We start from the raw sequence: 27,367 nt of genomic DNA, 5'->3' as shown, positions 1-27,367 counted from the left end.
ACAATACTTACAACAGGTCAAAGCACTTGCGCAATCGACCTAAAAAAATATGAACTGTATGGCACCTAAGTGGGAAGTCATGTCCAAAATAATATGTTCTGGATTCTTCTTTGTGCGTGTTCGTAAGCTGTGTCATAAATTAGCAGCCCTGGATAGCTATGGCTTTAGTGAGGAAAAGAGTGACAGAGTTGGTATTGTTCAAAATCCGATGCCGGTTTGGTGCGCCAGTCGCAGTGTGTCGTAAGGAAAACTGAACTTTACACGCAAACTGGACAGAAGGGTCTGGATACTCTTCTTTGTGCTGGGATTTGGAATGTTTTGCAAGTTCAACAGGACTGTATGCAACAAGGAGACTGTCATTTTAACTTCTACTTTCCTTTATGCATATTTGAAGATAGTGCTAGAATTTATATTATTCCCTTCAGTCTAATGCTACTTAGTGGGAGGACTCCATTCTCAATAAAGTGTATGCCAGTTAGAACACGTGCCTACATTCACAGTAATACTTGCAATTTAATAATTGAGATATAAATTTGCCATTTGTGGTTAGAAGGGTGCATTAAGTTTTTGCTCCAGTACATACATACAGCTTTCTATAGTTATATGATGAAAAGCGTTTTTCGTGCATTCAGGTTTATACCTGCTGCTGAACTGAATAAGGATGTTTCGTACATTCAGTTATTATTTGCAGCGTTTTGTGATTGCGTTTAGCTCTTTTCAGTGGTAGTACCGACGTGTTATGTAAGGACACAGTTTGTGTGTTTGCTGGATGAGAATGCTTTATCCATGACAGAATTTTTCAGAATTTAACAGCAGATGTGGAAAGTGGCGTTGGGATGCAGGGCGTTGTGTATTTTCCAGGTGCATGCTTTATGAATTACGAGCAGAATTGCGGTAAATTGAAGGACGTGGCAGTTGTATCTGGTGTGTTGAATTAGGGAGGAGACATTTGTGTTTTTATTGTTGAATTAAAGGAAAGTGTGGCATCTGCGTTATTCTGTCTGCCATGTGGATGCTCGGATTAACCACTTGCATCCATGTTTGTGTGATAATTGTGTAATCTGTTGATTTATAGTGACTGGCCACGCAGTAGGGATAACTGGTGAAGTTCCGGGCTGGTGGGGCTTCATTATATCTTCTCCCTATCCATTTACCATTAGAAGTGTTATCTCTAGCAAATAAATAGTCTACAAAGAACCTGCAATCTCTAGTGTGTTTCTACAGCATGAATCTTCTTGTATGGATTCCAACACAGCATATACTACATTATTTCTGTCACTGCGGTATTACATTACAGTATTAAAGTAACACCGAGAGCCGTCCTTGCTCCAGTGACGTCAGATAGGGAATGACCATCATTTCAGTGACATCAACGTGGAAGTGGCTCTTACTACAATTAGATCAGAGTGTTGCCCTCACTCTTACTACAGTGGCATTTCTCTCAGACGTTCCATACCACACGGGGATCAATCACTCCGAAGAGTGAGGTTACCACAAAACAGAAATGGGGAAAACAAGGTTTCATAAAAAAATAACTCCATAGCCTACAAGAAACGTTTAGTGTATTTTTTATTTTGGGAACACCTGTCAGTTTTTTTGCTTATGGAAGACATATCGGTACAAACAGCAGATCATATAAAATGACATTTATCGGCTGGCCGCAGGGGTTTTCGTGGAAGAAGTGACCCTGATTAAGATTAAGGGTTCAATGTTGCCCTAGCCAGAGAACCAACCGTACAGCCTGAAGCCACAGCATAGGTTTAGTAAAGGCCTGAGCAGGAAGCAGCAGCAAAAGAAAGGGTTGGCACAAACATGCTTTTTGGTATATTAAGGAGACCTGCTATAAGAACAAGTTACTTACCTTTGTTAATTGTCTTTCTGTTGAATACTCTATCTAACCGCAGATTCCACTCCTAAGAATAACTCCCAGGCACCAGACTGGATCCAGAGATTTTTTTTTATAGCAGTGCTTCCACTCACCCTATCTAGCATAAAATGTTCCACATTGGCTCCATATCAAGGATATAAAGGGAGTAACAACCCTGTATCTTTCCAAGTTCAGTAGCCTCTTGATAGCAGCCTTGGAGAGAAAGAAACTTACTGTAGCAGAATGGAGAGATGATCCTCTGAAATTCTTGGTAGTGTGAGAGGTATAGTGGGGGGAGAGGAGAGATAAGGCAGAGCATAGCCTTTTTGAACCATTTGTAAGACCCTTCTGTCGGACATGATGGCTCGTCACTCGGGAGGAAATGTTGAACTCTGCCTCCCACTGGTCGGGCATGCGCCACCAAGGGTGAACAAAAGTGGTTCGTTGGCCGTTGTAGCAGGAGAGAAATTGGAAGACTGGAGCCACTGCTAGCCGGCATGTTGCTTGCCAGACCCAAGTCCATTACCTCAAAAGGACTGGGTTTTCTGCTGCATCACTGGCTGGGAAGATTGTCTATATGCCAGCACTCTGGAATAGCGACTGAGCTTTCTGAACAAAAGCAGAAACTGTTTGCCAGGGACCAACAGCCCTGAGCAATGCACTGTAGCTCTGCTGTCTTTAAAGCGTTCCAAAGTGAATTCTTCTTCCTTTTTGTTTTACCAGAGATGCAAGACCTATCAAAGGGCATGCCCATCATGGAGGCATGCACATTGCCAGAGAACCTAGTGGACCTCATCCAGACATGCTTTTGAAAGACAACACTGATTTTGACTGCCCTAACACAAGCACTCAGAGGTATCCAGCCCTGCGCAGATAACATACTTGGGGGCATCCTGCCCATCATGTATTGTCTGGCCCAAAGATGCTCCAGGACCGCCAGCAAGATCTCACTGACCATGTCCCAAAGGGAATGGGTGTAGCGGTCCAGCAGGCAGGATGGCAGAAGAAAACACATGTTTGCCAAATTATCAATCCTCTGAGATTCTCTATCTGGAGGAGTGGTTGGGAATTAATTAATAATCTGGAGTCATTTTAGTGGACTAAGCTTGCAATATAAGGCCCTTTGGAATGGTGAGAAAAATAGGGGTCTGACTAATCACAGGTGGGCAAGAACATTGTTTCGACCAAGTAGCCATCAGATTATCTGCAAGGACATCATTAAATGGAAAAAGAGGCACAGATGTGGCTGGCCATGAGGCTGAATTTCTGTCAGAACATTCGTTTTAACCTCAATGGAGAGCAGCTGTAATCCTAGTAACTTAGCTGCCTTCCAACCCACCATTGCAAATGAGGCACTCTTTTCCACTGGTGGCCAATGTGGCGAGTCAAGCGATGTCTCAGGAAAGCTGTCCAGCCCACTGGCATTCTGTAAATCAAGGTCTGGCATCTTCAGTATAAAGAGGTATGGAGGGCATGGCCTTCAACATTTTCAGCATCCTTGGGTGCTCTGGCACAGGATCAGAGTCGGAACTAATAGGCATAATAAAGTGCCTCCTGCTAGTTGTGATGTGGAAGAGGCACATTATTAGAGGTTCTGCAATTTTGTAAGGCAGCATCGGTTGACCTAGGGCTGAAGTTAGTTTGGGGTGCGACATGGGCATCAACACCTGCTCATCGTCTGGTGCCAGTGGCGTTGGCCCTTGACACCGGTGTTGGGGTGGCAAGAACTGGCCTGGGCGGAGTGGAAGCCTTTACCAGAGTGGGGAAAGAAGGGGGCTTTAACATGGCCCAAGGTGACAGACTACGGAGGAACCAATAACCCAACTGGAAGCCCCTATGGTTCCATGGGGCCCAAAGGCACGCCAGAGGGAGCAAGAAGCACACTGAAAATTTGCAACATGGCCTCTATGGAGGCCTCGATTTGCTGCAGTGTCCACGAAGGGCCAGGAAATTTGAGGTACATCTGGACCAATTGAGGAATCTATTCCATGGCCGGTAACCTTGAAGGACTGTGACTTCCATCATGACAGTCTTGGGCCTTCCCTTTGGAGTCAGAGGGGCTGGATGGAGGCAAGCTCTGCTTCTCTTTCTTATGATTGTGTTTAGACTTGGACTTATGGGACTTTGTGCGCAAAGTATAACTGTTGCAGGAGCGGTCCCCAGACAGACACTAATTCCAGACCGGGTACATGGGAAATGGGAGGGGGATATATGTGAAGTCAACAACTTGTTCTTGTGTTAGGTGACACACAATTTCACCTCAGGCCTTGGATCACCTCATGTGGGTCCATCACCTAAATCTGCATCCATCAGTCATGGCCTGGGCTAGAAACCTACTGTTTTCAGGGTGATAGCATACCCTAGCACATTGTTAATAATTTTGGAAGTCTTCAGAAAACTATCAAATTCGAGAGCAGAGCTCCAAATCCCACATCAGAGGCGCTGAAAGAAAATAAGTCAGCACACAGGAGTGGTGCTTAGAAGCAGCTCCACCCCATCAATTCCTAGGTGGTGTGAAGCCAACAGACAGACAGTTGCACAATGACATGTAGGGGTGCACAATAGCACTGCTAGGAACAAAAAAGAAAATCAGGATCCAGTTTGACACCTGGGGATATTCCAAAGTGAAGAATCCGTATGTAAAAGGACCCATCAGAAATGTCCTTGTGAATAACTGTGCATGCCCCATCCGGAAACATTTAAAACTACTACGTCACATATAACTAACAAAAAAATACCTGCAAGTAGTGTAAAATACAAGGATGTGCCCCGAATAAGAGGTGTATACACCTTTCGGACTTAGACGTCCATGAAATCTATGGAAAATCACAAAGTTAGACTCCAATGAATAGCAAGCAAAACATGTCCATGTTTAATTTTCTATAGTTTAGAAAGAAGGGAAGTGGTGGAAGGAAAAGTGCTGTGGAAGAAGTGAAACAGAGAAGTTTTTAATAGCTCGTCATGAGGCACTTAGCTTCTCTTAAGATGGCATAGGTAGAGTGGCATGCACAGAAAATGTAAAGTACATGCCACTTTCTTGATTACCGGGTGACTCCATGTTGTCAGGCGCATCCAGTCCATGTTCGTGCTCTCTCCTTTTTGGAAACCACTGCAACCTGGTACTTCTACTCACATGGTTTGACTGAAGTGAAATAAGTCTAGAACTCTCATTAAGAGGATCACAGGGCCATTGTGGCTCCCTTTTTCATGTGTCAAGTAGCCTTTCTCTTAAATCAGACAAGACTGATTTCCTGATTGCTAAAATATGAAGCAAGGTTATGAGCTTAGTACGCAATCGTTGTGTTCGGCAATGTCGGCCAAGAACCTGCAAGTAGTACCACCATGAACAGACACAAATGTATGAAAGCCTACAGCCAATGCCCTTTTGAACAAAACAAAAGAAAATGCAGAAGCAAAACCACACACTACTGACCTTGCATGATTAGTCATGCTATCAAAGTCAAGGATTCTTATAAATACTTCATTGTAGCAACAATAGTCCAATCACAGCAGCTGTCGGTAACAGGCACATGGCCAGCAGAGAAAGCCCAGTGGCCTAGTTAGGAATAACGGATAATTTGCAGAAGCTTCTAGCTCTAGGTATCTTAGCCACGTCATACCGGGCAGCACCAGGAGTTGCCCATATCAATGGCTGATGGCCCTGAGGTGCAAATGTCAAGATACAGAATTATGTTTAACCATTGTATTTTTGATGCCAAGATCACCCTCTATTTCCTATGACAAAACGTCCACCTCGCCCGACAGCTATATATCCATGAATCTCAGTTCTTGTACTGTGGATCCCCTTCCTTCCAAATCCCACTCCTTTCAGTTCTAGCCACTTATTTCGGTTTTGCCCAACTCGGGCAAAGATCAACATTTACAAACAACTGGCCAACTTCATTGCATTTAGCTTTAGCAACATAACAGGTCATGCCTTTACAGTGAGGGCAAAGGTCGCTTAAGTGGAGCAAGAGTCCACACCAGGAACGAGAAGCTACCACGTGTGTTACAAAACGGGTAGGTCAATGGCTGCCACCACCACTTCTGAAGTGCTGAATGCCACGTTGGCTACGTACCGTATGCACACGAGCCACAAAGATGACTCATTATGCACATTACCTAGGACTTGGACCCACTGTTCACCATGCCAAGAAGACCTGGTCATTCTTCCAATTGTATACCTTAGTCCACCCCAGGCTGCGGATTTGCAAAAATTGAAACCAACAAACAGCCTTAATCAAGAGACTGAAGTGATCTCATACAAAATATCAGAAGGAGTGGAAGAATGAAGGGCACATGGGGCCCGTTTTTCCAATCAGTCCTTGAGCAACAACTAGTTTTTAGAGAATTTGCCAGCTCGGCGAGCCCGCTCATAGGGCACACGCAGAATACCGGGGGTCTCCTCCATCACCCGTACCAGTAGATCATCAATATAATCCTCCAGCTCCCTGATGTGTGAGTCTTTCTTTTTCAGCAGCTCCTTGTGCTTAAGCAGCTCCTTCACCACCTCCTCGTGCGTCAGGCTGCGATAGGCTGATGCAGCTTCACTGTCTAATCGGTCCTGTAAAAAGAAAAATAAAGACCACAATTCTCAGAAATTATAGTTAAGCAGTACTAGCTCTAGTTGTATTTATAATGCTGCTGAATAAAGAGGTGCTGTCTTCTGCAAGAATCCATAACTATCAATAGAACACAGGAGATCAAATCACCATCATGGAGAAATCCGGAGAAGGCGTGTACCAGCCTTATAGGAGTAAACCTTTTTCTCACTGCGTTCACGAACAGGGAGTCTGACCATTTTCAAATGGTGTTATAAGGAGCAGCTACATCATCTACCAACCAGGGAGATTCTATATTTTAGAGTGCTTTGTATGGGTGAGTTTCAGATATTTGGGTTTTTCCGGAAGCAATCATTGAGCTTTGATTTTCAAATGCTCTGAACACTTGTAATTAATTATGATCAGGACTAGTGTCAGAATCATCACCATAGGTGGACAACGAACAGATAGATGCTGGCGCCATTTGGGAAAAGAGGAGGGTATGATACACCCTCATGCCTTCTTTTTCTACTCCCCTGCCACACAGTCTAGGGGTGGAGGTAAGCCATAAAATGATGCTTCTATTAGTGGAGCCCAAAGAAATTAGAAGCCAACCTTACCGAGTACTATAGCGATATGCAGCTACGTCTGCGACTTAGTCTTGTCATTGATCCAAAAGCATTCCTTATCGCTATAGTGTACATAAAAGTAATCAACATAATGTAAATGGATAATTTGGAGGTAATGGGATACAAGACAATGTGATGCCTACACTACAGGGCCTTTCAGCTGGACAATCACAGCAATGGTTTTGATTCTCCTCCCGATGTGGACTTTGCTGTGGGAGTCCTTCTAGATAAGGAAATGAATATGTGGGCAGAAGCATCCATAAGACGAGCACATTATGGACCTTGAGGAACACCTTTCCTTTAAATATTCCCTGTCTACATTATTGAAGTGTCTGATTAGTGAGATTGCGCAATCTGGTGCCAGTATGGTACCAGCCACAGATTCACAATAACTCCTGGAAACTAGGTCGCTGCTCCAAAATAGTGCCGCCTGTGACTAACATCAACTCCATTTAATCTGCTTCCTCCACAAAGGCCCATATATTTTTTTTGATTAGCGTTAGCCAATAAGAGAGTTACCAAATAATTACTTCATCAAATGAGAGGGCAGTGAGGACTCACCAGAAGACTAGAGTAGTAACCAGAAACAGCTTTACAGACAGTAAATAACATGTTCCTCTAATGCAGTGGTCTCCAAACGTTTTAATTCTGCGCCCCCCAGCTGAAACATAAAAATCATTGTGCCCCCCCCTCAGAATTTTTCACAATTATTTTATAAAGATGACAATGTTTAAATATGTCTAGACCTATTTAAACATTGCAGTTAAGTACTGTTGCCTTTTTAAAAGGGCAATTACATTGTTTTTGCTTAAAATAAAGGCCTTTTTTTCTGTAAATTGCTTCTTTTGGCCAGAGTCTGGCGTCCCCCCGGGACCACTTGAGGCCCCTTAGGGGGGCCCGCCCCCCAGTTTGAAGACCTCTGCTCTAATGGATACTTCTCACAGCAGGTTTGTTTCCTCCTTTTGGCTTCCACTGGAATGCCCATGCAACTGATCTGATAAACAGGGTGTGCTTAGAATTCTGCTCAAAATATGTTATTATGCCCCCCAAAAAAAGCCTCACTCCTGAAAGTCAAAGCAGCAATTCATGTAAGTGTATAAACGCATGATCAGACTGCTACCTAACAGAAGCCCAAAATAGGAATACCTCTCGAGTGTGCAGAAATAGCGACCATAACCATTTCACAGCAACTATGTACATCTTCAAATAGTTACTTGTTAAGTGGATACATAGCAACTGTGTTCCAGAGCCAACACATTTGGAGATAGTATCCGTCCTCTTCACTAAACATATTTCAGTTGAAATAAAATATTAAAACGACTAGTTATGTTGCTGGCATTCCTATAACATAACATAACATAACATAACATCTGCACTGTGTGCCAAAGGGCTTTATGCTCTCCTGGGGTGCTCCGGTACGCCGTTCTCACACTGGCGTTTGAGTCATCCTGTGATTACATGTTCTGGGCATAGTGGCCTGGTCCAGCTCTCACTGGGTGACTGTGTCATGTTCAATGAGCTATTGATCCTCAATGTTGGTGTCTAGGAACTCTGCTGGATGTCATTTACCAGTTATTATTACATCTAAAGGGGAGGTAAAAGGCCCTTTGACCAACATTAGGCACAATTTAGGTTGGAGTTGGTAGCAGTGCAGTTGTTTCTGCTTGATGTGTCTTGGTGGCAAGTGCAGGTAGGCACAATGTGATAGACCACTATACAGCTTATAGGCAGTGTATTTAATGTAAGTGGGATATGTTGAATCTTGGGTACTGTTGGGTGGGGTTGGCAACCCCGTATTTCTTTCAATGATTAACACGAAAATGTGAAGTTGTTTATGGCTCAAATAGATGTAGGAAAGAGGACCATGGCCACAGTCCAACTTTATGAGTCAGACAATGTTTACATTGATATTTGATAGTTAAAAACTGGTAATTGTTCAACCCTCCTTTCTAAGGTAATGGCGGTGAGAAATAAGTGAAACTTGAGCAGCCACAATCGACAAGAGAAAAGACGATCAGAAGGAAACCACATTTAATATGTTGGCACCAAATTAATGAATGGCATAGGTGGGACGTAGTTTAGGAACCATTTGATACACTGATAACAATCAGTAACTGAAAATGATCCCTGCGCTGGGGAAGGAAGGAATGCATCAATAGCTGCTAGATATCATTTTAGCATATGATCCAGATGTATCCACATTTCACTTATTTCTAGGAATGGAAAGGGCAAGCTGTTGACCCGCCGAAACATCAGCTATTAACCATTTCACCTTGTGATGAGTACAGCCTCTGGGGTCACCTGCCCCACTTTCCAAATCAGACACACGTTTTGGAAGGGTGTCTGGCTGCCAGGACCACCTCCACATTTCTCTAAGGTGGGGGATAAAACAAGAACGTGGATCCATACAGATGCGATTTGCCTCCTGTGGTTGGCCCAACTTTAAACAGGCTTGATGGGCCTCCTGAGAGCCTGGGAAGTACCTTAATGAATTGTCACAGAAGCCTATCAAGAAGAAGGCAGGAACAGTAATCACAAAAAGGCCTCTGCTAAATAGGCCTCAAGCCTTATGGCGATGACCACTTTTGATGTAAAGCTGTTGATGGGGTTTGAAGAATATATTGATAGGCTATCCCCCTTCAACTTAAATCCTCTCTTAATGCCAGAGGTTTTAAACAAAGCTCATACTAGGAAAGCTACTAGCAGTACAGTTGAAAGAGGTTGGGTGTTGTAAGACCTGTCAGCTCTTGGCATGATTTCCCCTGTCTTTTGCTTCTGACCTCCTGTTTTTGATCCTGTGCTGGATTTCGTTTCTGCTGGCTTAGGGACCCTGGGCACTTTACCACTGCTGACAAGTGCTAAAGTGCAAGTGCTCCCTGTCTAAATTGTATTGGTGATTTTTGTTATCCATGATTGGCATATTAGATTTACTAGTAAGCCCCTAGTAAAGTGCACTATGTGTGCCCAGGGCCTGCAAATCAAATGCTACTAGTGAGCCTGCAGCACTGATTGTGCCACCCACACGAGTAGCCCTGTAAAACATGCCTCCGACCTGCTACTGCAGTGTCTGGGTGGGCAGTTGTTAACCGCCAGATCGACCTGGCAAGTGCACCCACTTGCCAGGCCCAGATCTTCCCTATTACTACATGTAAGTCACCCCTAAAGTATGCCCAAGGCAGCCCCAAGGGCAGGGTGCAGTATATTTAAAAGGTAGGACATGTACCAGTGTGTTGTACATGTCCTGATAGTGAAATACTGCTAAATTAGTTTTTCAATATTACAATTATTCTCTCACCACATAGGTGAACTTGAGGAGTGCCTTGAAATATCTTTTAAGGGAAATTTCCCATTAGAAGCAGGTAGAGATTTGGATATTGGAATCTCTGAACTCACAATTTAATAATACAGCTTTTGGTGAGATTGGTTTTTGAATTGTAAGTTTGAAAATGCCACTTTTAGAAAGGCGGCATTTTCTTGCTTAACCATTCTGTGCCTCTGCCTGTCTGTGGAATACATGTCTCAGTCAGGGTGACAGTTGGAGTGTTTGTGAATTCACTCCAGATAATAACACAAAGGGAGCTGATGTGTGCCCTGTATTTCCTGATGGGTCTTACAGAGCTAGACTGGTGGGAGGAGCTGACACTTGCACCTGAATAGGGCTCTACTGGTCTTCACATAAAGCAGTCTCCAACCCCCTGTAGTGTGTCTGGGGCCAGGTCAGGAAAAGGCAGGGCCTTGTGCACAACAAAGACTTGTCTTTGAAGTTTGCCTACTTCAAAGACAGAAATGGGTATACTTTCTGGACCTCTGACACCACCAAATTATAACACTTCTGGACTGAGGACATTCTGCCACGACGAAGAGCTGGATACTGTAGGATGGACTCCCACTTTACCTGTTGCTTAGTTGTGCTGGGCTGCTGCTTTTATCCTGGGAGCGAAGGGACTGGACTTTGCTTTCTACATCCTGCTTTCCAAGGTTCTCCAAGGGCTTGAACTGAGCTTGCCTCCTATTAAGAAGTCTAGGGGACATCACAAACGTCATCTGGCAGTGCCTGGGCTCTTCTGATGAGAGTCCTCACTTGCCAATTGGTGCCAACTCCAGACCCTGGGTCCTTGGAAGTTTAAGTTAGTGATCTAAAGGAGAAAATCCATGCACTGAGGCATTACGCCTGAAAAATCGATACAACACCTGCAGAATCCACACAGCGCCTGTCTCGGGGTTGAAAAAATGATGCAGCACCAGCAAAATCGATGCAGTGCCTGTTTAACTGTGGTTCCATCATAGTGCGCCTGGATTTTACACACATTGCCCCTAGGTGTCAATTTCTCACTGATCCCATACTGCAGTACAAACCGATGCTGCATGTCTGGAAATCAATGCATCGCATTTCCTGCAAGGAAAGAATTAACACATCACCTCCCCTGCCAGTAAGGAACTGACGCATCGCCTCACCTGTGAGGAAAGAATCAACGCATCACCTCCCGTGTGCAGTAATGAACCAATGCATCGCTTTGTTTTTTCAGCACCTCACCTCTCCTGTGGCCTACATCATCTTTGTTTCTGACATATCCCAGGTACTCTGTGCTAAAAAGATACAACCATTGATTGCTATGGACAAAGACTCCTTTTAGAAACGGATATCTTTACTTGTGTATATTGGATTTTTGTCATTTTGGACTTGTTTTACTCAGATAAATATTGGCTATTTTTCTAAATGGTGTGGAGTACTTTTGTAGCGGTGTGTGTGTGTGGACTTGTGTACACGTGTGTGTACGTGTTTGTGTGTGTATACACAGTTTACACATTGCCTCTAAGATAAGCATGACTCCTTGAGTCAAGCTACCAAGGGGGTGAGCAGGGGTTATCTTAGCTGTGTGACTCCCTTACCCTGACTAGAGTGAGGGTCCCTACTTGGACAGGGTGCAAACCACTGCCAAATAGAGACCCCCATTTCTAACAGGTATGCAAACTCAAGAGGGGTGCGTTTGGCAAAGATCTGATAGCGCTGATTATGCACTCTTCTGTTTTCTTTACCTCTAACCCATGAAAGTCAGGTCTCTCAAAGGAGGAGATAAGAAGACTAAGGGTTGTTACCAGTGGGTAAAAAGCCAGGATTCGCTGTTCCAGGAGGTCTAGAAACCATATTGGTCTCAACCATCTGGAGTAGCAGTCCTTGCCCCCACAGAAATGTAACTATCAAGACCAAAACTTCATTCATCAGGGTGCCCTGAAAGACTCATTCTATGTGTACTGCTTCATAACAGGAATCCAAACACCCTTCTTCTGACATGGGGTACTGTCAGTCTTCACTGTCAATTCATTACATTTGTAGCAGAGGGGTCCCTAAGCTCTTCTTGGGTTCTATTCTGGTGCAATGATGAAACCTTTTGGAGTTGTGCAGCCATGATGGTGGCTTTGGGAACTCTTTGATTTCAACGTTTCTGGTACTATTGATGAAATTGACTTGCTAGCAAAGAGATTGCTCTAGCTTTGTTTTAAAGGCTTGGAAGACCTGCAGTTTTTTCACCAATGGATTAGTCACCGTCAAATCGCATTACTATCATCTTAGCTTGAACGTAGTCAGAACTCAGCTGTGCTCATTAGTTCAGCACTCTGTTCCTTCACAGCTAGGTTTGCACAATACATGCACACCAATTTTACGATGCATGCGTAGGCGATCCTGTTTTAGGTTTAAACCTATACGAACTATTAAAACCCCACTAAAAGTGAAACAGCCCTCACCAGTGTAAACAGATAAACAGCTGCACAACCACAAACTAAAGTACCTTTCAAAGAAAGGAACAAGAGAGAGAATGAGTTGTTTGTATTTCTTTCTGAAGGAGCCAACACAATCTAACTTTGTTATACAAGGTAACAGCAAGAAAGACAAATCTAAGATTATTCTGCTTGACTCTTGTTGTTTAGGGATGTTGCTAAAATATTGTTTCTTCTTACTTTTGTTTTGTCAGGTTTGTGAGCTTGGGTTAAAGGTGCAGGGTTTAGAAGCATGTTTTATGTTCTATCTAATTATTTTAAACACTGTGGTGATTTTAATCCTGAGAATATTAAAATCATAGTTGAACGTCTAGCAGTGTTTGTCTTTCACCGATTGGTGAAACTGCTAGCTCTTAAGGATCTAAGCCAATACGTACAATCACATGTCCCCACAGACTCAGATTGGGTAAAACGCTTTGATACATAATCCCCCTTTTCTAACACGTCAATAATCATAACAGGTCACCTGCCAAATACCCCAGGCTTTAAGCATTCAGTGCAAGGTGTAGTTACAGGTACCTGTTTAAAGAGTGCTGTAACCACATGCATGGGATAATGGTGAAAACATAACAGAAGGCTTTCCACATCCCATCAAAATTCATAGCTGCAAGGTGTCTCATTCTTATGAGTGATACCTTCACCTAATCCTGGCTTTTTACCCATGTTCTAACAACCTTTACTCTCCTTATCATCTCCTCCTTTCAGAGACCAGACTTTCATCAGCTGGTAGTAAAGATAACAGAAGAGTGCACAACAGCTCTAACAATTCGTTGTCAAATGCACTCCTCGCAAGTTTGCATACCTAACCTCTCTCAACTGCACCACCAATAGTTTTCCCAGTATGAGCTTTGTTTAAAACCTCTGGCATTAAGGGAGAGTTTAAATTGAAAGGGGACATCCTGTCAATATAATCTTCAAAGCCCATTAGCAGTTGTACTTCAAAGTCGGTCATTGCCATGAGGTCTATTTAGCAAAGGTCTGTTTCTGGTTACTGTTCTCGCCGTCTGCCTGATGGGCTCCTCTGGTAATTCATTAAGGTACTTCCCAGATTCTCAGGAGGTCCACCTCTATCAAGCCTGTTTAAACTGAGGCCAACCACAGGAGGGAAACTGCATCTATATGGGTGCAGTTATTGGAGGTCTGCTATAATACGCCCCAGAAAATCATGCTTAATGAGAGTCTCAGTTTACTTTAGAACTTACCCTGCCAGGAGACATGGCTAAATGCTAGGGAGTGTATTGGAGATGAAAAAATTGTATGCTTTTTTGCTTTGGCTGTTAAGATTGTTGTTGGTTTGAACCTTGTAACCACTTTTTCAGAAAGGTACTCTGGGGTATCAGTAACAAGTGTCTGAACAAGCCCAAAACATGCATGCCATGTTGTGCTGCAGCAGGTTTCTACTGTGGAAAACAGCTTTTTTGCTATCTATTACGGTCCACAGACGCCACACCCCTTCAAGATGAATCTCAGTACTTCACTAGCTGCTTCTTGGTGTACAGTTTCATCCTGTCTGAGTCTTCCACCTGACCTTTTGATGTTTCTGGAGATATTCCATTATACAAGTTTTACTGACATTTCCTAGACCATTTTCTTTGTGAAATATCTGTAAATCATCTTTAATTTACACTAGGCCGTAACTTTGATTTGTTTTGTGAATAGGAAGTCGACTTAATCCAGATGTTAACTTGCTACTAGTTTTTCAGTGTCTGGGTTAGATAAGTAGACCACGTTTCTGGGCTTGCAAATTTCGTAGGCAAACATCTTCCTAAATCATTGTTTTAAGGGATTCTGCTTGAGGTGACCTTAGCCAAAACCATGTAATCAAAAGGCGTCTTCAAGAGCTAATGAGTGGTACAAAAAGACCTGCAAAAAGGGTCATAAGAAGACATATGAAGATAAACGAAAAAAAGCCTGCAGATAGGTAGCAAGTAGTAAGGAACAAATGCCCTGATAGAAGCCACTGATTTACACAGGCTTAAAAGTTTGGCTGACACATGTTGGTGTATATACCGGTCTGGCTATATATCTCCAACAGATAGTTTGTGATTTCCCCAGCCTCCAATCAATTGGAGTAGCAGATGGAACAGATTTTGGTAGCTTACATGCTTAACACGCTTTAATAGTAAAGAGTGAAGAAAGCAGGCTTGCTCCATGATTCAATTTCTAGTGTCCTTGTCATTATGCCATAATCCTCCATCCACTCTTGTATTCTGTACAATGTAACTTTACTACCAATCTTGTAGTTGGGGAATGAAATTGACAATTGCATGCTCGGAGCCCTTTCTGAATAGGAGGACTATTATTACCCGATAATGTCCAAGGTTAGATGCATGAGATTTGTATTACTTAGGTTTACTATGTCTCTGCATGTGTTCCTCTATTAGGAACAAAGTCTGAGTGGCCACTCTGGCGTTGTAAGCCCTCGAAATAAAGCCCTCGGAATTAGGGACTAAATAGGAATGTCTGTGGCTCATTCATGCCAAGCAAGACATTCAGTGCCCCATGTTCTCCCCAGGTATTCTTCTGGAGCCAAACAACTGCCGAGTACTCTAGGAGACGTGGCAAGGGCAGCTGTTGGAGGAAGCTGTGGTGGCAGTCATGCTACTCTGTGCTATAATGCATTTAAGGGGACACAGCTTTACCTAATGACAGCTCATCCAGATAATTATATCCCAATCCTGTCTTTCCTGCATATGAGGGGTAAGTTACTGTGAGTGGCACAGATAGGCAAGATGCCTATTCTGGAGTAGAAACACAAAACTAACCTACAGAGCTACTCTGAAGTGCAAGTCAGACATAATTGAGAAGTTGTAGCTTAAACATGCATATATTGCTCATAAATAGACAGTTATTGGAGTGAATACCTGGGAGAAGGGTGCAGAAGGGGGTGATTGGGGCTGGCTGAGCCACCTTTCTTCTTGTTTCCTGTCCAATACTTTCACTGGGATTACCTACCTATTGTTGTGTTGTAGTCTCTTGTTCTGTGATACTGAAATGCAATAAAATAGATATGACCCATAAGAACAAGTTACTTACCTTCAGTAATGCTTTTTCTGGTGGATACACCAGCATTCAACGGAAATATTTTCTTTCTAGCTCTCGGCATCGACGAAGACTTCACAATGGAATGGCTCTGCACACGGGACTCAGTCTGACATCATCGGAGCCATAAAAAGTCCTCGCCGGAGTGCTGACATCAGTTTCACCCACTTTTTGTATGTGCCTTCGAAGCGAATGGGTGAACATTAACATCACAAGTACAATATGTGCGAGCTCAACTCAAAAACGTATATATATATACATATATATATATATACACACACACACACACACACACACTTTTATAATAAAATACGTTCAGTATGATATATACATTATATGCAATATACATATATGATATACATAGGTAACTTTCTTCTTGGCATATTCAGACACGCAACGGGGAGGCTGGTCAGTCACAGAGAAATACACAGGTAGCTACTTTATCCACCAGAAAAAGCATTACCGAAGGGAAGTATCTTGTTCTTCTGATGGATATATCTAACTGTGTATTCTTCACCTTTTGAATAGAATTCCAAAGCAGCCCCGCAATCGGAGGTGGGCGCCTGACTGGCTATATACTAAGAAGTCCTGCAGCATATTACGGCCAAAATGGTCGTCCCTCCTCACTTCTGAGTCCAAGCAGTAATGTTTCGCGACAGTGTGGAGGGAAGCACAAGTTGTTGCCTTGCAGATGTCAACAATAGGTACACCTCTAGCCAAACGCAGAAGTAGTAGACTTAGCTCTAGTAGAATGAGCTATAATGCCCTTGGGAGGATCCTTCTTTGCCACTGCTTAACATATTTTAATGCAAAGAATGACCCCATTGACAGCTTTTTTTTGTGGGCGGTTTTGCCCTTCATCTTGTCCACATAGCTGACAAAGAGCTGATCATCTGTCTGAAGCAGTCTCGTCCTGTCCATATAGAAGCTCAGCGCTCTCTAAGGATCCAGATGGTGTAGCCTTTCCTCCTTCTTAGAGAGATAGAGAAGACAGTAAAAGGATGAAAGGGTGATGTAATGAAAAGGATTCACTATCTTTGACAGGAAAGCTGCCCTGGTTCTCAGAACCACCTTATTAGCATGGGAAGTGGTAAACAGGGTTTTACACTTAAAGTCTGCAGCTCACCCAACAAACCCCGCTATGGCATGGGAAGCAGCTGATACATGTGGCAGGTCTGGAGGGCTTTCAGAAATGGGACACCATAGGGATCTCCACGCTGGGAGATATTTGGAGAGGGACACATATACGATCTTTTCAAGACCTCCAGAAACAATATTCCTTAAACAAAACACAGTTCCACCGATATCTCCAATTACGCCATGCCCTACTAGTTCACCTGCTGACAGGAGACACCATACCCGAGCACAGCCCCATGGAAGCCAAGGCACTGATGGGAGACCTGGGAAGGGGAGGGGTTTCTCAGATTTATCGCACCTTAATTACCGCCACTGGGGGACCCCTGAGAGAGCTTCGCCAAAGGTGGGAGAGTTGGGTGGGATCCATGGAGGAAGCGGACTGGACAGAAGCACTAATGGCCCCACGCTCCCTAACAATGGCCACACGCTTCCGTTTAATACAATCCTATTTCCTACATGCCGCATACCTCACACCCGCCATGTTACATAAAGCAGGCCTCCGCCCCACAGCGGAATGCCCCCGCTGCAGGTATCATACAGCGGATTTCTACCACATGGTATGGACATGCCCGATTATAATGGCCTATTGGGAAAAGGTGGTGCAAGAGATATCTGAGGTCCTACAGGAGGAGGTAAAGAGGTCGCCACTGCCCCTCCTTCTCGGGGTCATGGGAGATACAGAGCTACGAAGAGCAGATCGGTTCTTCTTAGGGGTGGCGTGTCTAGTGGCCAAAAGGGACATAATGGCAGATTGGAAGGCCAGGGTGGCTCCGGCACTGGCTAAGTGGAGACGGGGAGTGGATTGGTGTGCGCAGCGGGAGAAACTTGTGTACGAGGCCAGAGGTTGCTTACACAAACATAAGAAGATATGGGGGAAGTGGGAGGATGTAGCGGGCCTTTAAGAGTGGATGGTGAGCAACATTTAGTAATAAAAGGGGCAGGGACCGAGGACTTGACCATTACTGTTTTGATGCCCGTTGGCATCATGTTGTACTGTATTCATAATTGTTTTATGCAAAATTTAATAAAATCTCTTTATCAAAAAAAAAAAAAGTCTGCAGCTCACTAACACGCCTAGCCGACATGATCGCTATGAGAAAAACATTTTAAAATGTAAGGAGCCTCAACTGGCAACTATTCAAACAGTGTACCTATAATGTACATCAAAGGTAAATTCAAATTCCACAAAGGCATTATGAACAGAGTGGGAGGAAACATATTAGACAAACCCTTAAGAAACCTTGGAACTATAGAGGACTTAAACAAAGAGGGTTGGTCAGGTAAGCAAATAAATGCCGACAATACAAAAAGATAACCCTTCACTGTCTCAACTGCACAACCTTTTTGTGCCAAGGAAAGAGCAAACTGCAAAATATTGCCTTTAAAGGATCAACATGCTTGTTCTCACACCATTTGACATACTTGGCACATCTACCAGCATAGACAGTTTGGTGGAGTGTCACCTGGCCGATAAAATAACATCCACCACTTCATGGGCGGAGAGAAAAGGAATTCAGATTGCCCCGTTCCATCTCCAGGCATGTAAGTGCAGGCTCTGGAGGTGGGGGTGTAGAACCTGCCCCTGCAACTGCAAGAAGAGATCTGCCCTGTGAGGGAGACAGAGTGGAGGGCACAGTGAGAGCTGAGGGAGGTCTGTGTGCCACACCCTTCTTGGCCAATCCGGGGCTATTAATATGACTTGGGCCCGGTCTTGGTGAATCTTCCTCAGAACCCGAGGAATCAAAGGGGGAAATGCATAAAGTAACTGACTGGCCCAGTGCACTTGAAATGCACCCCCCAGCGCTCCCTGCATTGGATATTGGAGGCTGAAAACCGACAGGCAATACGCATTCTTGCGAGTGCGAACAGGTCTATTTGAGGCATCCCCCAAAACTGGAAGACATGAAGAACCACCTCTGGATGGAGACCCCAATCGTGGTCGGCTGAAAAGTGCCTGATTGTCCTGAATCCTATGAGCAGGAGGGTAGGCATAATTCATTGTCATATCCAGCACTGTCACTATGAACAGGAGGCACTGAGAGGGCTCCAGGTGAGATTTGGGCACGTTCTCCGAAAAGCCCAGGTTGAACAACAACTGGATTGTCACCTGCAGATGGAGCCACATCAACTCTGGAGACTTGTCTTGGAGCAACCCAATCTTCCAGGTAAGGAAATACCGATATGTCCTCCCTTCTGAGATGCACTGCAACCACTGCCATTACCTTTGTGAAGACTCGAGGGGCAGAAGTAAGACCAAAACGAAGGACCACAAACTGGTAGTGTTGTGTCCCTACCATTCCCCGGAGATGCTTCTTGTGAGAGTGCAGAATGGGGATGTGAAAATTCGCATCCTGCAAGTCGATAGAAACCATCCAGTCTTCCTTGTCCAGTGCAAGAAGCACCTGAGCTAGGGTCAGCATTTTGATTTTCTCCTGTTTGAGGAATCCATTCAAAACCCTCAGGTCCAGGATGGGCCGCAAACAACCAATTTTCCTGGGGATCAGGAAATATCTAGACTAACATTCCTGATCCTTTTCTTGCTCTGGAACCAATTTTACTGCACCCTTCAAAATCAGATTTTGTATCTCCTGCTAAAGAAGCAGCAGATGCTCTTCCAAACAAAAAGTTTGCTGGGGAGGGAAGGGAGCAGGACATTCCTGAAAGGGAAGGACATTCCAATTTCCTACAATGCCTAACACCCAACAGTCTGTTGTTATTGACTCCCACTCTTTGAGAAAATGAATTAACCTCCACCCTACGGGCAACACATGCTCTTGAAAGGGGGGAGAACTACGGCTGCTTTCCTGCAAGGTTTCCAACTGAGGATGAAGTGTAGAAGGAGAAAGGCTGATGGATGCCACACACTGCCTAGGTCTCCCACGACCTCTGTAGGATTTAGGGAGGGGGTTGGCAGACTGCTGACCTTGGAAGTGCTGCTTCTCATGAAAGGAGGAGCTGTGGCCGAACTCCCTAAACCTACAGAAAGGTCTAAAGGTCAAGAAGAGCGTCTGAAGACTTAGGGCCTGATTACGACCTTGGCGGATGGGATACTCCATCACAAACATGACGAAGTATCCCATCCGCCGTATTACAAGTTTCATTACATCCTATGGAACTTGTAAAATGGCGAGCAAGATAACTGTCAAATTTGTGACGGAATATCCCATCCGCCAACTTCGTAATCAGGCCCTTAATGATTTGACAGTGGCCTTACTTGCCTTAAACCTTTTTAAAGCTGAGTCTGCCTTATCTCCAAATAACCTGGACCCGTAAGAAGGGGAGAGCCATTAAAGTAGACTGTACATCAGGGGAGAAACCTGACCCCCTAAGCCATGCATGCCTTCTGGTCGCAGTCAATGTCCCCATGGCTGTGGCAATAGAGTCCGCCGTATCCAGGCCCGATTGGATAACCGGTCTAGCTGCCGCTTGACTATCCTGAAGCAGCTCTTTAAAATGTTCTTGGACATCCTGCAGCAATTTGGGAATAACCTCCTTGGCCGAATCCATCAGTGCATGGATATATCTGTCCAACATACCTGTAGCATTTACTGAATTCTACCTGAGAAAAATATCTTTTTAGCAGATTGTTCCATACGCTTTGATTCCCTATCAGCTGGAGTCAAAGGGAAGGAACCAGGAGCTGCCTTCGAAGAACAAGAAGCCTGCACCACCAGGCTTTCAGGGGACGGACGCTGGCTCGGAAGCTGCGGGTCACCTGGCACAGCTCTATACCTCCTGACCATGGCTTTTGAAACAGCAGGAGTAGTCACTGGCTTCCGCCACAGATCCAAGACTGGCTCTGACAAACCCTCATTAAAAGGCAGCAGGGGTTCCGACGCAGCAGAGGATGAGTGAAGAACCTCCGTCAGAATGCTAGACTTCAACTCCGTCGTGGGCAGTGGCACAAATGTTGAGCTGCCTTCCTGATCACTCCATGATATGAAGTAACCTCCGGACTACCCCCAGGGGATAAGAACTCCCACTCTGGAGAAATGTTCATCCCACTTGCCACCTCAATGCCTTCAAAGTCATGAGTAGGCAGAGGGATCCCTCCTTTCTCAAGGTCTTGCTGCTGTTCCTCCAAAAGCCTCAAGGCTTCCCTCCTAGATTTCAATCTGGATTCCAGCCACGGCCTCGATAGCGAGTGCGCCAACACTGAGGATGGCTGTTGCGGTGCAGGTGGAGCCAGAGTTGGTGCTGGGATATTACCCCGAGCAGGAGTACAATGACTCAACATCAGACGTAACTTACCAGACGTCGCTATCTGCTTTTACCAATGGCACAGCACTTGCTACCCTTGGCCTCAGGGACATTAAGACAGCAGCACGAAAGGTAGTATAAAAAGGCCTACAGGGCCGAAATGCACTGATGGTTTTAGGGGTCACGAATGCTCAGATTTGCAAAATTGAAGTTTTTGCCACCACAAAAACGTAACTTGCAATCTGCATAATGTACATTAAGAATCAAATGTCTTTGTTATGTTATATGTATTTGTAAAGCACACTATCACCCAGGAGGGTAACCTGGTTCCAAGCAGGTTTGTGTGCCTAGTCCTGTCTATGGTAGGTTGGTTAATTGAAAAGCTAGGTCTTCGGCTTCTTGGGGAATTCAACAAGAGAGGTACTGGCTCAGAGGGGGAGGCAGATCCATGCTTTAGGAGTGATGTAAGAGAACCCCTGTCCTGATCTGGTTCTGTGTATGCATGGGATTTGTGCAAGTAGGGCTTCTGGGGAGCAGAGGTGTCTTGGTGGTTGGTGGAATCAGATGTGACTGTTCCGGTAAATGGGGCCTAAGCTGTGTTGTGCCTTAAATGTGTGTGTGTGCAGAGTTTGAAATGAGCACGTTTCTATATCAGGAGCCATTGGAGCTCCTGAGATGAGGTGCAATGTGAGTTCTGTGCGGGAGGATGAGGAGGAGTCTAGCTGACGAGTTCTTTTCAACTTAAAATGTAAACGCTGCATCTCCTTTAGATTTGGTAGGAAGTCGGGGTGAGAGAGACGCCCCTCTTCCTCGCAGATAATAATAAATCATCGGTTTGTGACTGCACAACCTCAAAGAAGGTAGTATCTGGTGTTGGACAGCTTCCACCTTGTGAATTCTGCTCATCGGGAGAGGAGACAGCAGCCCTAGGGACTGCTGCACGCTCCCCATAAAAGGTTGGGGGATCCACACAAGCCACACCTCTCTGGACTCCTCCGGGTGTCTAGTTTTAAAAAATGTCTTGGTTTGGTGGGTTTCCCTAAAAAACACAGGTGCCCATACCCCCTGCAAAAACAGGTAGTTTTTTAATAGATCATTTTGATGTGCCCACATTGTGTTTTGGGGCATTTCCTGTCGCGGGCACTAGGCCTACCCACACAAGTGAGGTACCATTTTTATTGGCAGACTTGGGGGAACGCTGGGTGGAAGGAAATTTGTGGCTCCTCTTACATTCCAGAACTTTTTATCACCGAAATGCGAGGAAAAGGTGTTTTTTTGCCAAATCTTGAGGTTTGCAAAGGATTCTGGGTAACACAACCTGGTGAAAGCCCCACAAGTCATCCTATTCTGAATTCCCCTAGGTGTCTAGTTTTTAAAAATATACAGGTTTGGTAGGTTTTCCCAGGTGCCGGCTGAGCTAGAGGCCAATATCCACAGCTTGGCACTTTCCGAAAAACAGGTCAGTTTTCTCTACGAAAATGTGCTGTGTCCACGTTGTGTTTTGGGACATTTCCTGTCGCGGTCACTAGACCTATCCACACAAGTGAGGTACCATTTGTATCGGAAGACTTGTGGGAACGCTTCGTGGAAGGAAATTTGTGGCTCCTCATAGATTCCAGAACTCTCCATCACTGAAATATGAGGAAAAGGTGTTCTTTTTGCCAAATTTTGAGGTTTACAAAGGATTCTAGATAACAGAACCTGGTGAAAGCCCCACAAGTCACCCCATTCTGAATTCCCCTAGGTGTCTAGTTTTGTTTGTCCAGGTTTAGTAGATTTGCCTAGGTGCTGGCTGAGCTAGAGGCAAAAATCCACAGCTAGGCACTTTCCAAAAAACAGGTCAGTTTTCTCTAGGAAAATGTGCTGTGTCCACATTGTGTTTTGAGACATTTCCTGTTGGGGGCACTAGGCCTACCCACACAAGTGAGGTACCATTTTTATCAGGAGACTTGGGGGAATGCTGGGTAGAAGGAAGTCTGTGGCTCCCCTCAGATTCCAGAACTTCCCATCACCGAAATGTGAGGAAAAAGTGTTTTTTGCCAAATTTGGAGGTTTGCAAAGGATTCTGGGTAACAACCTGGTGAGAGCCCCACTAGTCACCCCATTCTAGATTTCCCTAGGTGTCTAGTTTTTAGAAATGTCTAGGTTTGGTAGGTTTTCCTAGGTGCCGGCTGAGCTAGAGGCCAAAATCCACAGCTTGGCACTTTGCAAAAAACAGGTCAGTTTTCTTTAGGAAAATGTGATGTGTCCATGTTGTGTTTCCTGACGCAGGCATTAGGCCTACCACACAAGTGAGGTACCATTTTTATCAGGGAACCTGGAGGATCACAGAATAGAAGAACAAGTGTTTTTGCCCCTTGTCTTTTTCTACATTTTTACCTTCGAAATGTAAGACAGTGTGTAAAAAAGACTTCTGTTTGAGAAATGCCCTCTAATTCACATGCTAGTATGGGGACCCTGGAATTCAGAGATGTGCAAATAATCACTGCTTCTCAACACCTTAACTAGTGCCTATTTTGGAAATACAAAAATTGCAAGGTGCACCTCATTTATTGGTTCTTGGTACTGAAGGTTCTTGATGCACCTACAAGCCTAATATATCCCTGCAACCAGAAGAGTCCAGCAGACGTTACGGTATATTACTTTTGAAAATCTGACCTGGCAGAAAAAAGTTAGAGAGTAAAACGTGGATAGTCCTGGCTTTTTTTCACCTCAAGTTCAGTATTATTTTATTTTAGCTGTTATTTTCTGAAGGACAACCTTGTAGGATCTACACAAATGACCCCTTGCTGAATTCAGAATTCTGTCCACGTTTCAGAAATGTTTGGTTTTCCAGGATCCAGCATTGGTTTCACACCCATTTCTGTCACTAACTGGAAGGAAGCTAAAAGCACAAAAAAATAGTAAAAATGGGGTATGTCCCAGTAAAATGCCAAAAATTTTGTTGAAAATGTGGTTTTCTGATTCAAGTCTGCCTGTTCCTGAAACCTGGGAAGATGGTGATTTTAGCACTGCAAACCCTTTGTTGATATCATTTTCAGGGAAGAAACCAGAAGCCTTCTTCTACAGCCGTTTTTTCCCATTGTTTTTTTTTTTTATTTTTTTTTTTTTAAACAAAATGTTTGCTGTATGTTGGCTAATTTCTAGGTCTGCTCCAGGGGAGCCCACAAACTCTGGGAACCTCTAGAATCCCCAGGATGTTATAGAAAAAGGAAGCAAATTTTGCATGGGTAGCTTATGTGGACAAATTGTTCTGAGGGCGTGAGCGCTAACTGCCCCAAAAAAAGGCCCGGCACCTGAGGGGGGAAAAGGCCTGGCAGGGAAGGGGTTAAAGGACATAGGTTGTTATGTTTGCAGACACTGCAGCCACTGTCCTTTTAAAGGACACAGGCTATGTCTGTAGACATTGCAGCTACTGCCCTTTTAAAAGTCATAGGCTGTCATGTCGGCATTCTGCAAATGTGAACACATGGTTAGACAGAGGTCTGTTGTCCCTTGCAGTTCTCCTCTATTATTCCATTCCCAAGCCATTGGAGGGATTCACAAATGGAACCCCTACCTTCCTAATATTATTGGCACAGGGATTCTGTGAATGCTAAATAACTACATTTTTACTGTGATGATTAGTACATCCGTAGCAGCGTATATATGATCTCTGGATGCCCTTATACTGCATCTGCCATGCAACCCGAGATTGATCTAGTGAGCGCTACATCTACACTCAGTAGTTTCGTGCCCTGTGTCCTTCAGCTAGACTCTAGACCCTCAGTAGTAAACAACAGGTTTTGGATGTCCAATGCCCAATTCAGGGGGGGTAACCCAGTGATGTCATTGAGGAGTCATAAGATTAGTTGATTACCCGTATGCTACTTCTTTCTTAGCATTTTTCTAAGCAGACATCCACGCACCTGAAATTCAATCAGTTCTTGTAGAGCGCTAATTTGTCACCCCGAGGGGTCTCCAGGTGCTGGTATGGGGCTGGTGTGTTGGCTCGACTGAGGGTGGTGGTCGAAAAGCCAGGTCTTGAGCTGCTTTCTGAAGTCCGTGAGTGAAGGGGATGTGTGCAGGGGGAGGTTGTTCCAGGCTTTGGCAGCGAGGTGGGAGAATGATCGTCCTACGAAGCGCTCACAGTGGATGTGTGGGACGAGGGCCTTGGCAAGGGTAGCTGAGCGGAGTTCTCTGGAAGGTCGGTAAAATGTTAGGCAGTTGTTGTGATAGGCAGGTCCGGTGTTGTAAAGGGATTTGTATGCATGTGTGAGGATCTTGAATAGGCATCTGTGCTGTACAGGGAGACAATGGAGGGTTCTGAGGTGTGGAGTGATGCTGGTTCTTATGGGGAGGACAAGAATGAGCCTTGCAGAGGCGTTTTGGAAGGTTTGGAACGGTTTAAGAGCTGCTTCGTGGTTCCAGCATATAGTGTGTTGTCATAGTCAAGGCGGCTGGCGATGAGGGCTTGAGTGACTGTTTTCCTTGTGAGGATGGGTATCCAACGGAAGATCTTGCAGAGCATGCGGAGGATGTGAAAGTGGATTTGGGGAGACAGCAATGATCTGTTGTTTCATGATCAGCTGAGTGTCCAGTATGATTCCTAGGTTGCGTGCGTGGGTGGAAGGAGCTGGTGGGGGTCCGAGGGCATTGGGCCACCAAGAGTCATCCCAGGGGGAAGGCTTGTTACCGAAGAGGAGGATCTCTGTTTTATCTGAAATGAGCTTGAGGCAGTTGGTTCTCATCCAGGCAGTGATGTCCGTCATGGTGTTTTGGAAACTGGTGCAGTGGTGGTGTTGTCAGTCAGGGAGAGGATGAGCTGGGTGTTGTCAGTGTAGGAGACAATGTTGAGACCGTGGGTGCGTGTGATGCTGGCCAGAGAAGTAATGTAGGTGTTGAAGAGGGTGAGACTCAGTGTGGAATGCTGCAGATGATGTCTTTGTGGAGGAGCTGTATGGTGGGAGGCAAATCCTCTGTGTGCGGCCAGATAGGAAGGAGGAAATCCAAATGAGTGTGCTGTTTTGGAAACCAATGTTGTGCAGTCTGGTGACAAGAGTGTGGTGTGAGACAGTGTTGAAGGCTGCAGATAGGTCGATAAAGATGACAGCGGCCAATCCTCCAAGGTTGAGGAGGGGTCGGACATCGTCGGTGGCCACGATTAGGGCGGTCTCAGGGCTGTGGTTTGGATGGAAGCCGTACTAGGATGGGTCTAGTAGGTTGTGGAGTTCGAGGTACTCCGTTAGCTGTCAGTTGATGACTTTTTCCAGGACTCTGGCGGGGAACGGGAGGAGAGAGATGGGCTGATAATTTTTGAGTTCGTTGAGAGTCAGTGAGGGTTTCTTCCAGAGGAGCTTGACCTCAGCATGTTTCGAGGCATCAGGCACAGTGGCTGTGGTGATGGAGGTGCTTTGGATTTCTGTGAGTGGTGCTCTGATTACTTCCTTTCCTATCTTGGAGAGGTGGTGCAGGCAGGGATCTGTGGGGGGATACGGAGCGGATAGAGGTAGTTATGACAATGGTGTCTTCGGTGGAGAGTTACTTCCACTCAGTGATCAAGTGGGGGTGTGAAGGCTAGTAGGTTGGGGATCGAAGTTGCTGTAAATGTTGGCAATAGTTTATTGCAAAGGGCTTGGGAGGGGTGGATTGTGTTTTCAGATGCAGCAGGTCAGGAGAGTTCTCAAACTATGCTGAAGAGTTCTTTGGCGCGGCTGGTGCAGCCTTCGATGCGAGTGGTGAGAGCTTCCTTCTTGGTCTCCCGGAGTCGGTGATGGTAGGTTTTGAGAGTAGCCTTGAAGATTTTGTGGTTGGTGGAGGTCTTCTTTTCGCACCAGTGTCTCTCTAGTTGCCTGCAGTGGCGTTTGAAGGTCTGAACTCTTTGGGTCTACCGTATTGCTTAATTGGTTATTATATTGCTGGTTTTGCTTTTTGGGGGAGGGCGCGACAGTGTCGGCGGCGGACGTGAGCCAGTCACAGAGGTTTCATGTGCAGAGTTCGAGGGTGTCTGGGGGGACTGGTCTGGTGTTCTTGAGGACGGTAATCCAGGGGGTTTCTGTGACTTTGCTCCAGTTGTGGCGTGGGGCCTGGTAGGGGCGTTGTGCAGTCTGTCGATGGTGAAGTGTACGATGTGGTGCTTGGTCCATGTCACTTCAGTGGTGTGAGAAAATTTGTTTTTGTTGCTTGTGGAGAAA

General features: G+C 45.0%; 1 protein-coding gene across 2 annotated transcripts in view; it reads right to left on the bottom strand.

Moving 5' to 3' along the window:
• Positions 1–1,552: 1,552 nt before the first annotated feature.
• The window catches only part of RAB11FIP2 (RAB11 family interacting protein 2), a 104,937-nt gene continuing 79,122 nt past the window's right edge, over positions 1,553–27,367 (bottom strand). For both annotated transcript variants that reach the window (XM_069239254.1, XM_069239253.1), the window contains exon 5: positions 1,553–6,431. In XM_069239254.1, the coding sequence (XP_069095355.1) occupies positions 6,204–6,431 (228 nt within the window). In that variant the 3' untranslated portion in view covers positions 1,553–6,203. The remainder of the gene's footprint in view (positions 6,432–27,367) is intronic.

The sequence above is a fragment of the Pleurodeles waltl genome, chromosome 6 (assembly GCF_031143425.1).
Source record: "Pleurodeles waltl isolate 20211129_DDA chromosome 6, aPleWal1.hap1.20221129, whole genome shotgun sequence".
NCBI lineage: Eukaryota > Metazoa > Chordata > Amphibia > Caudata > Salamandridae > Pleurodeles > Pleurodeles waltl.
This window is presented reverse-complemented; position numbering and strand designations above follow the sequence as displayed.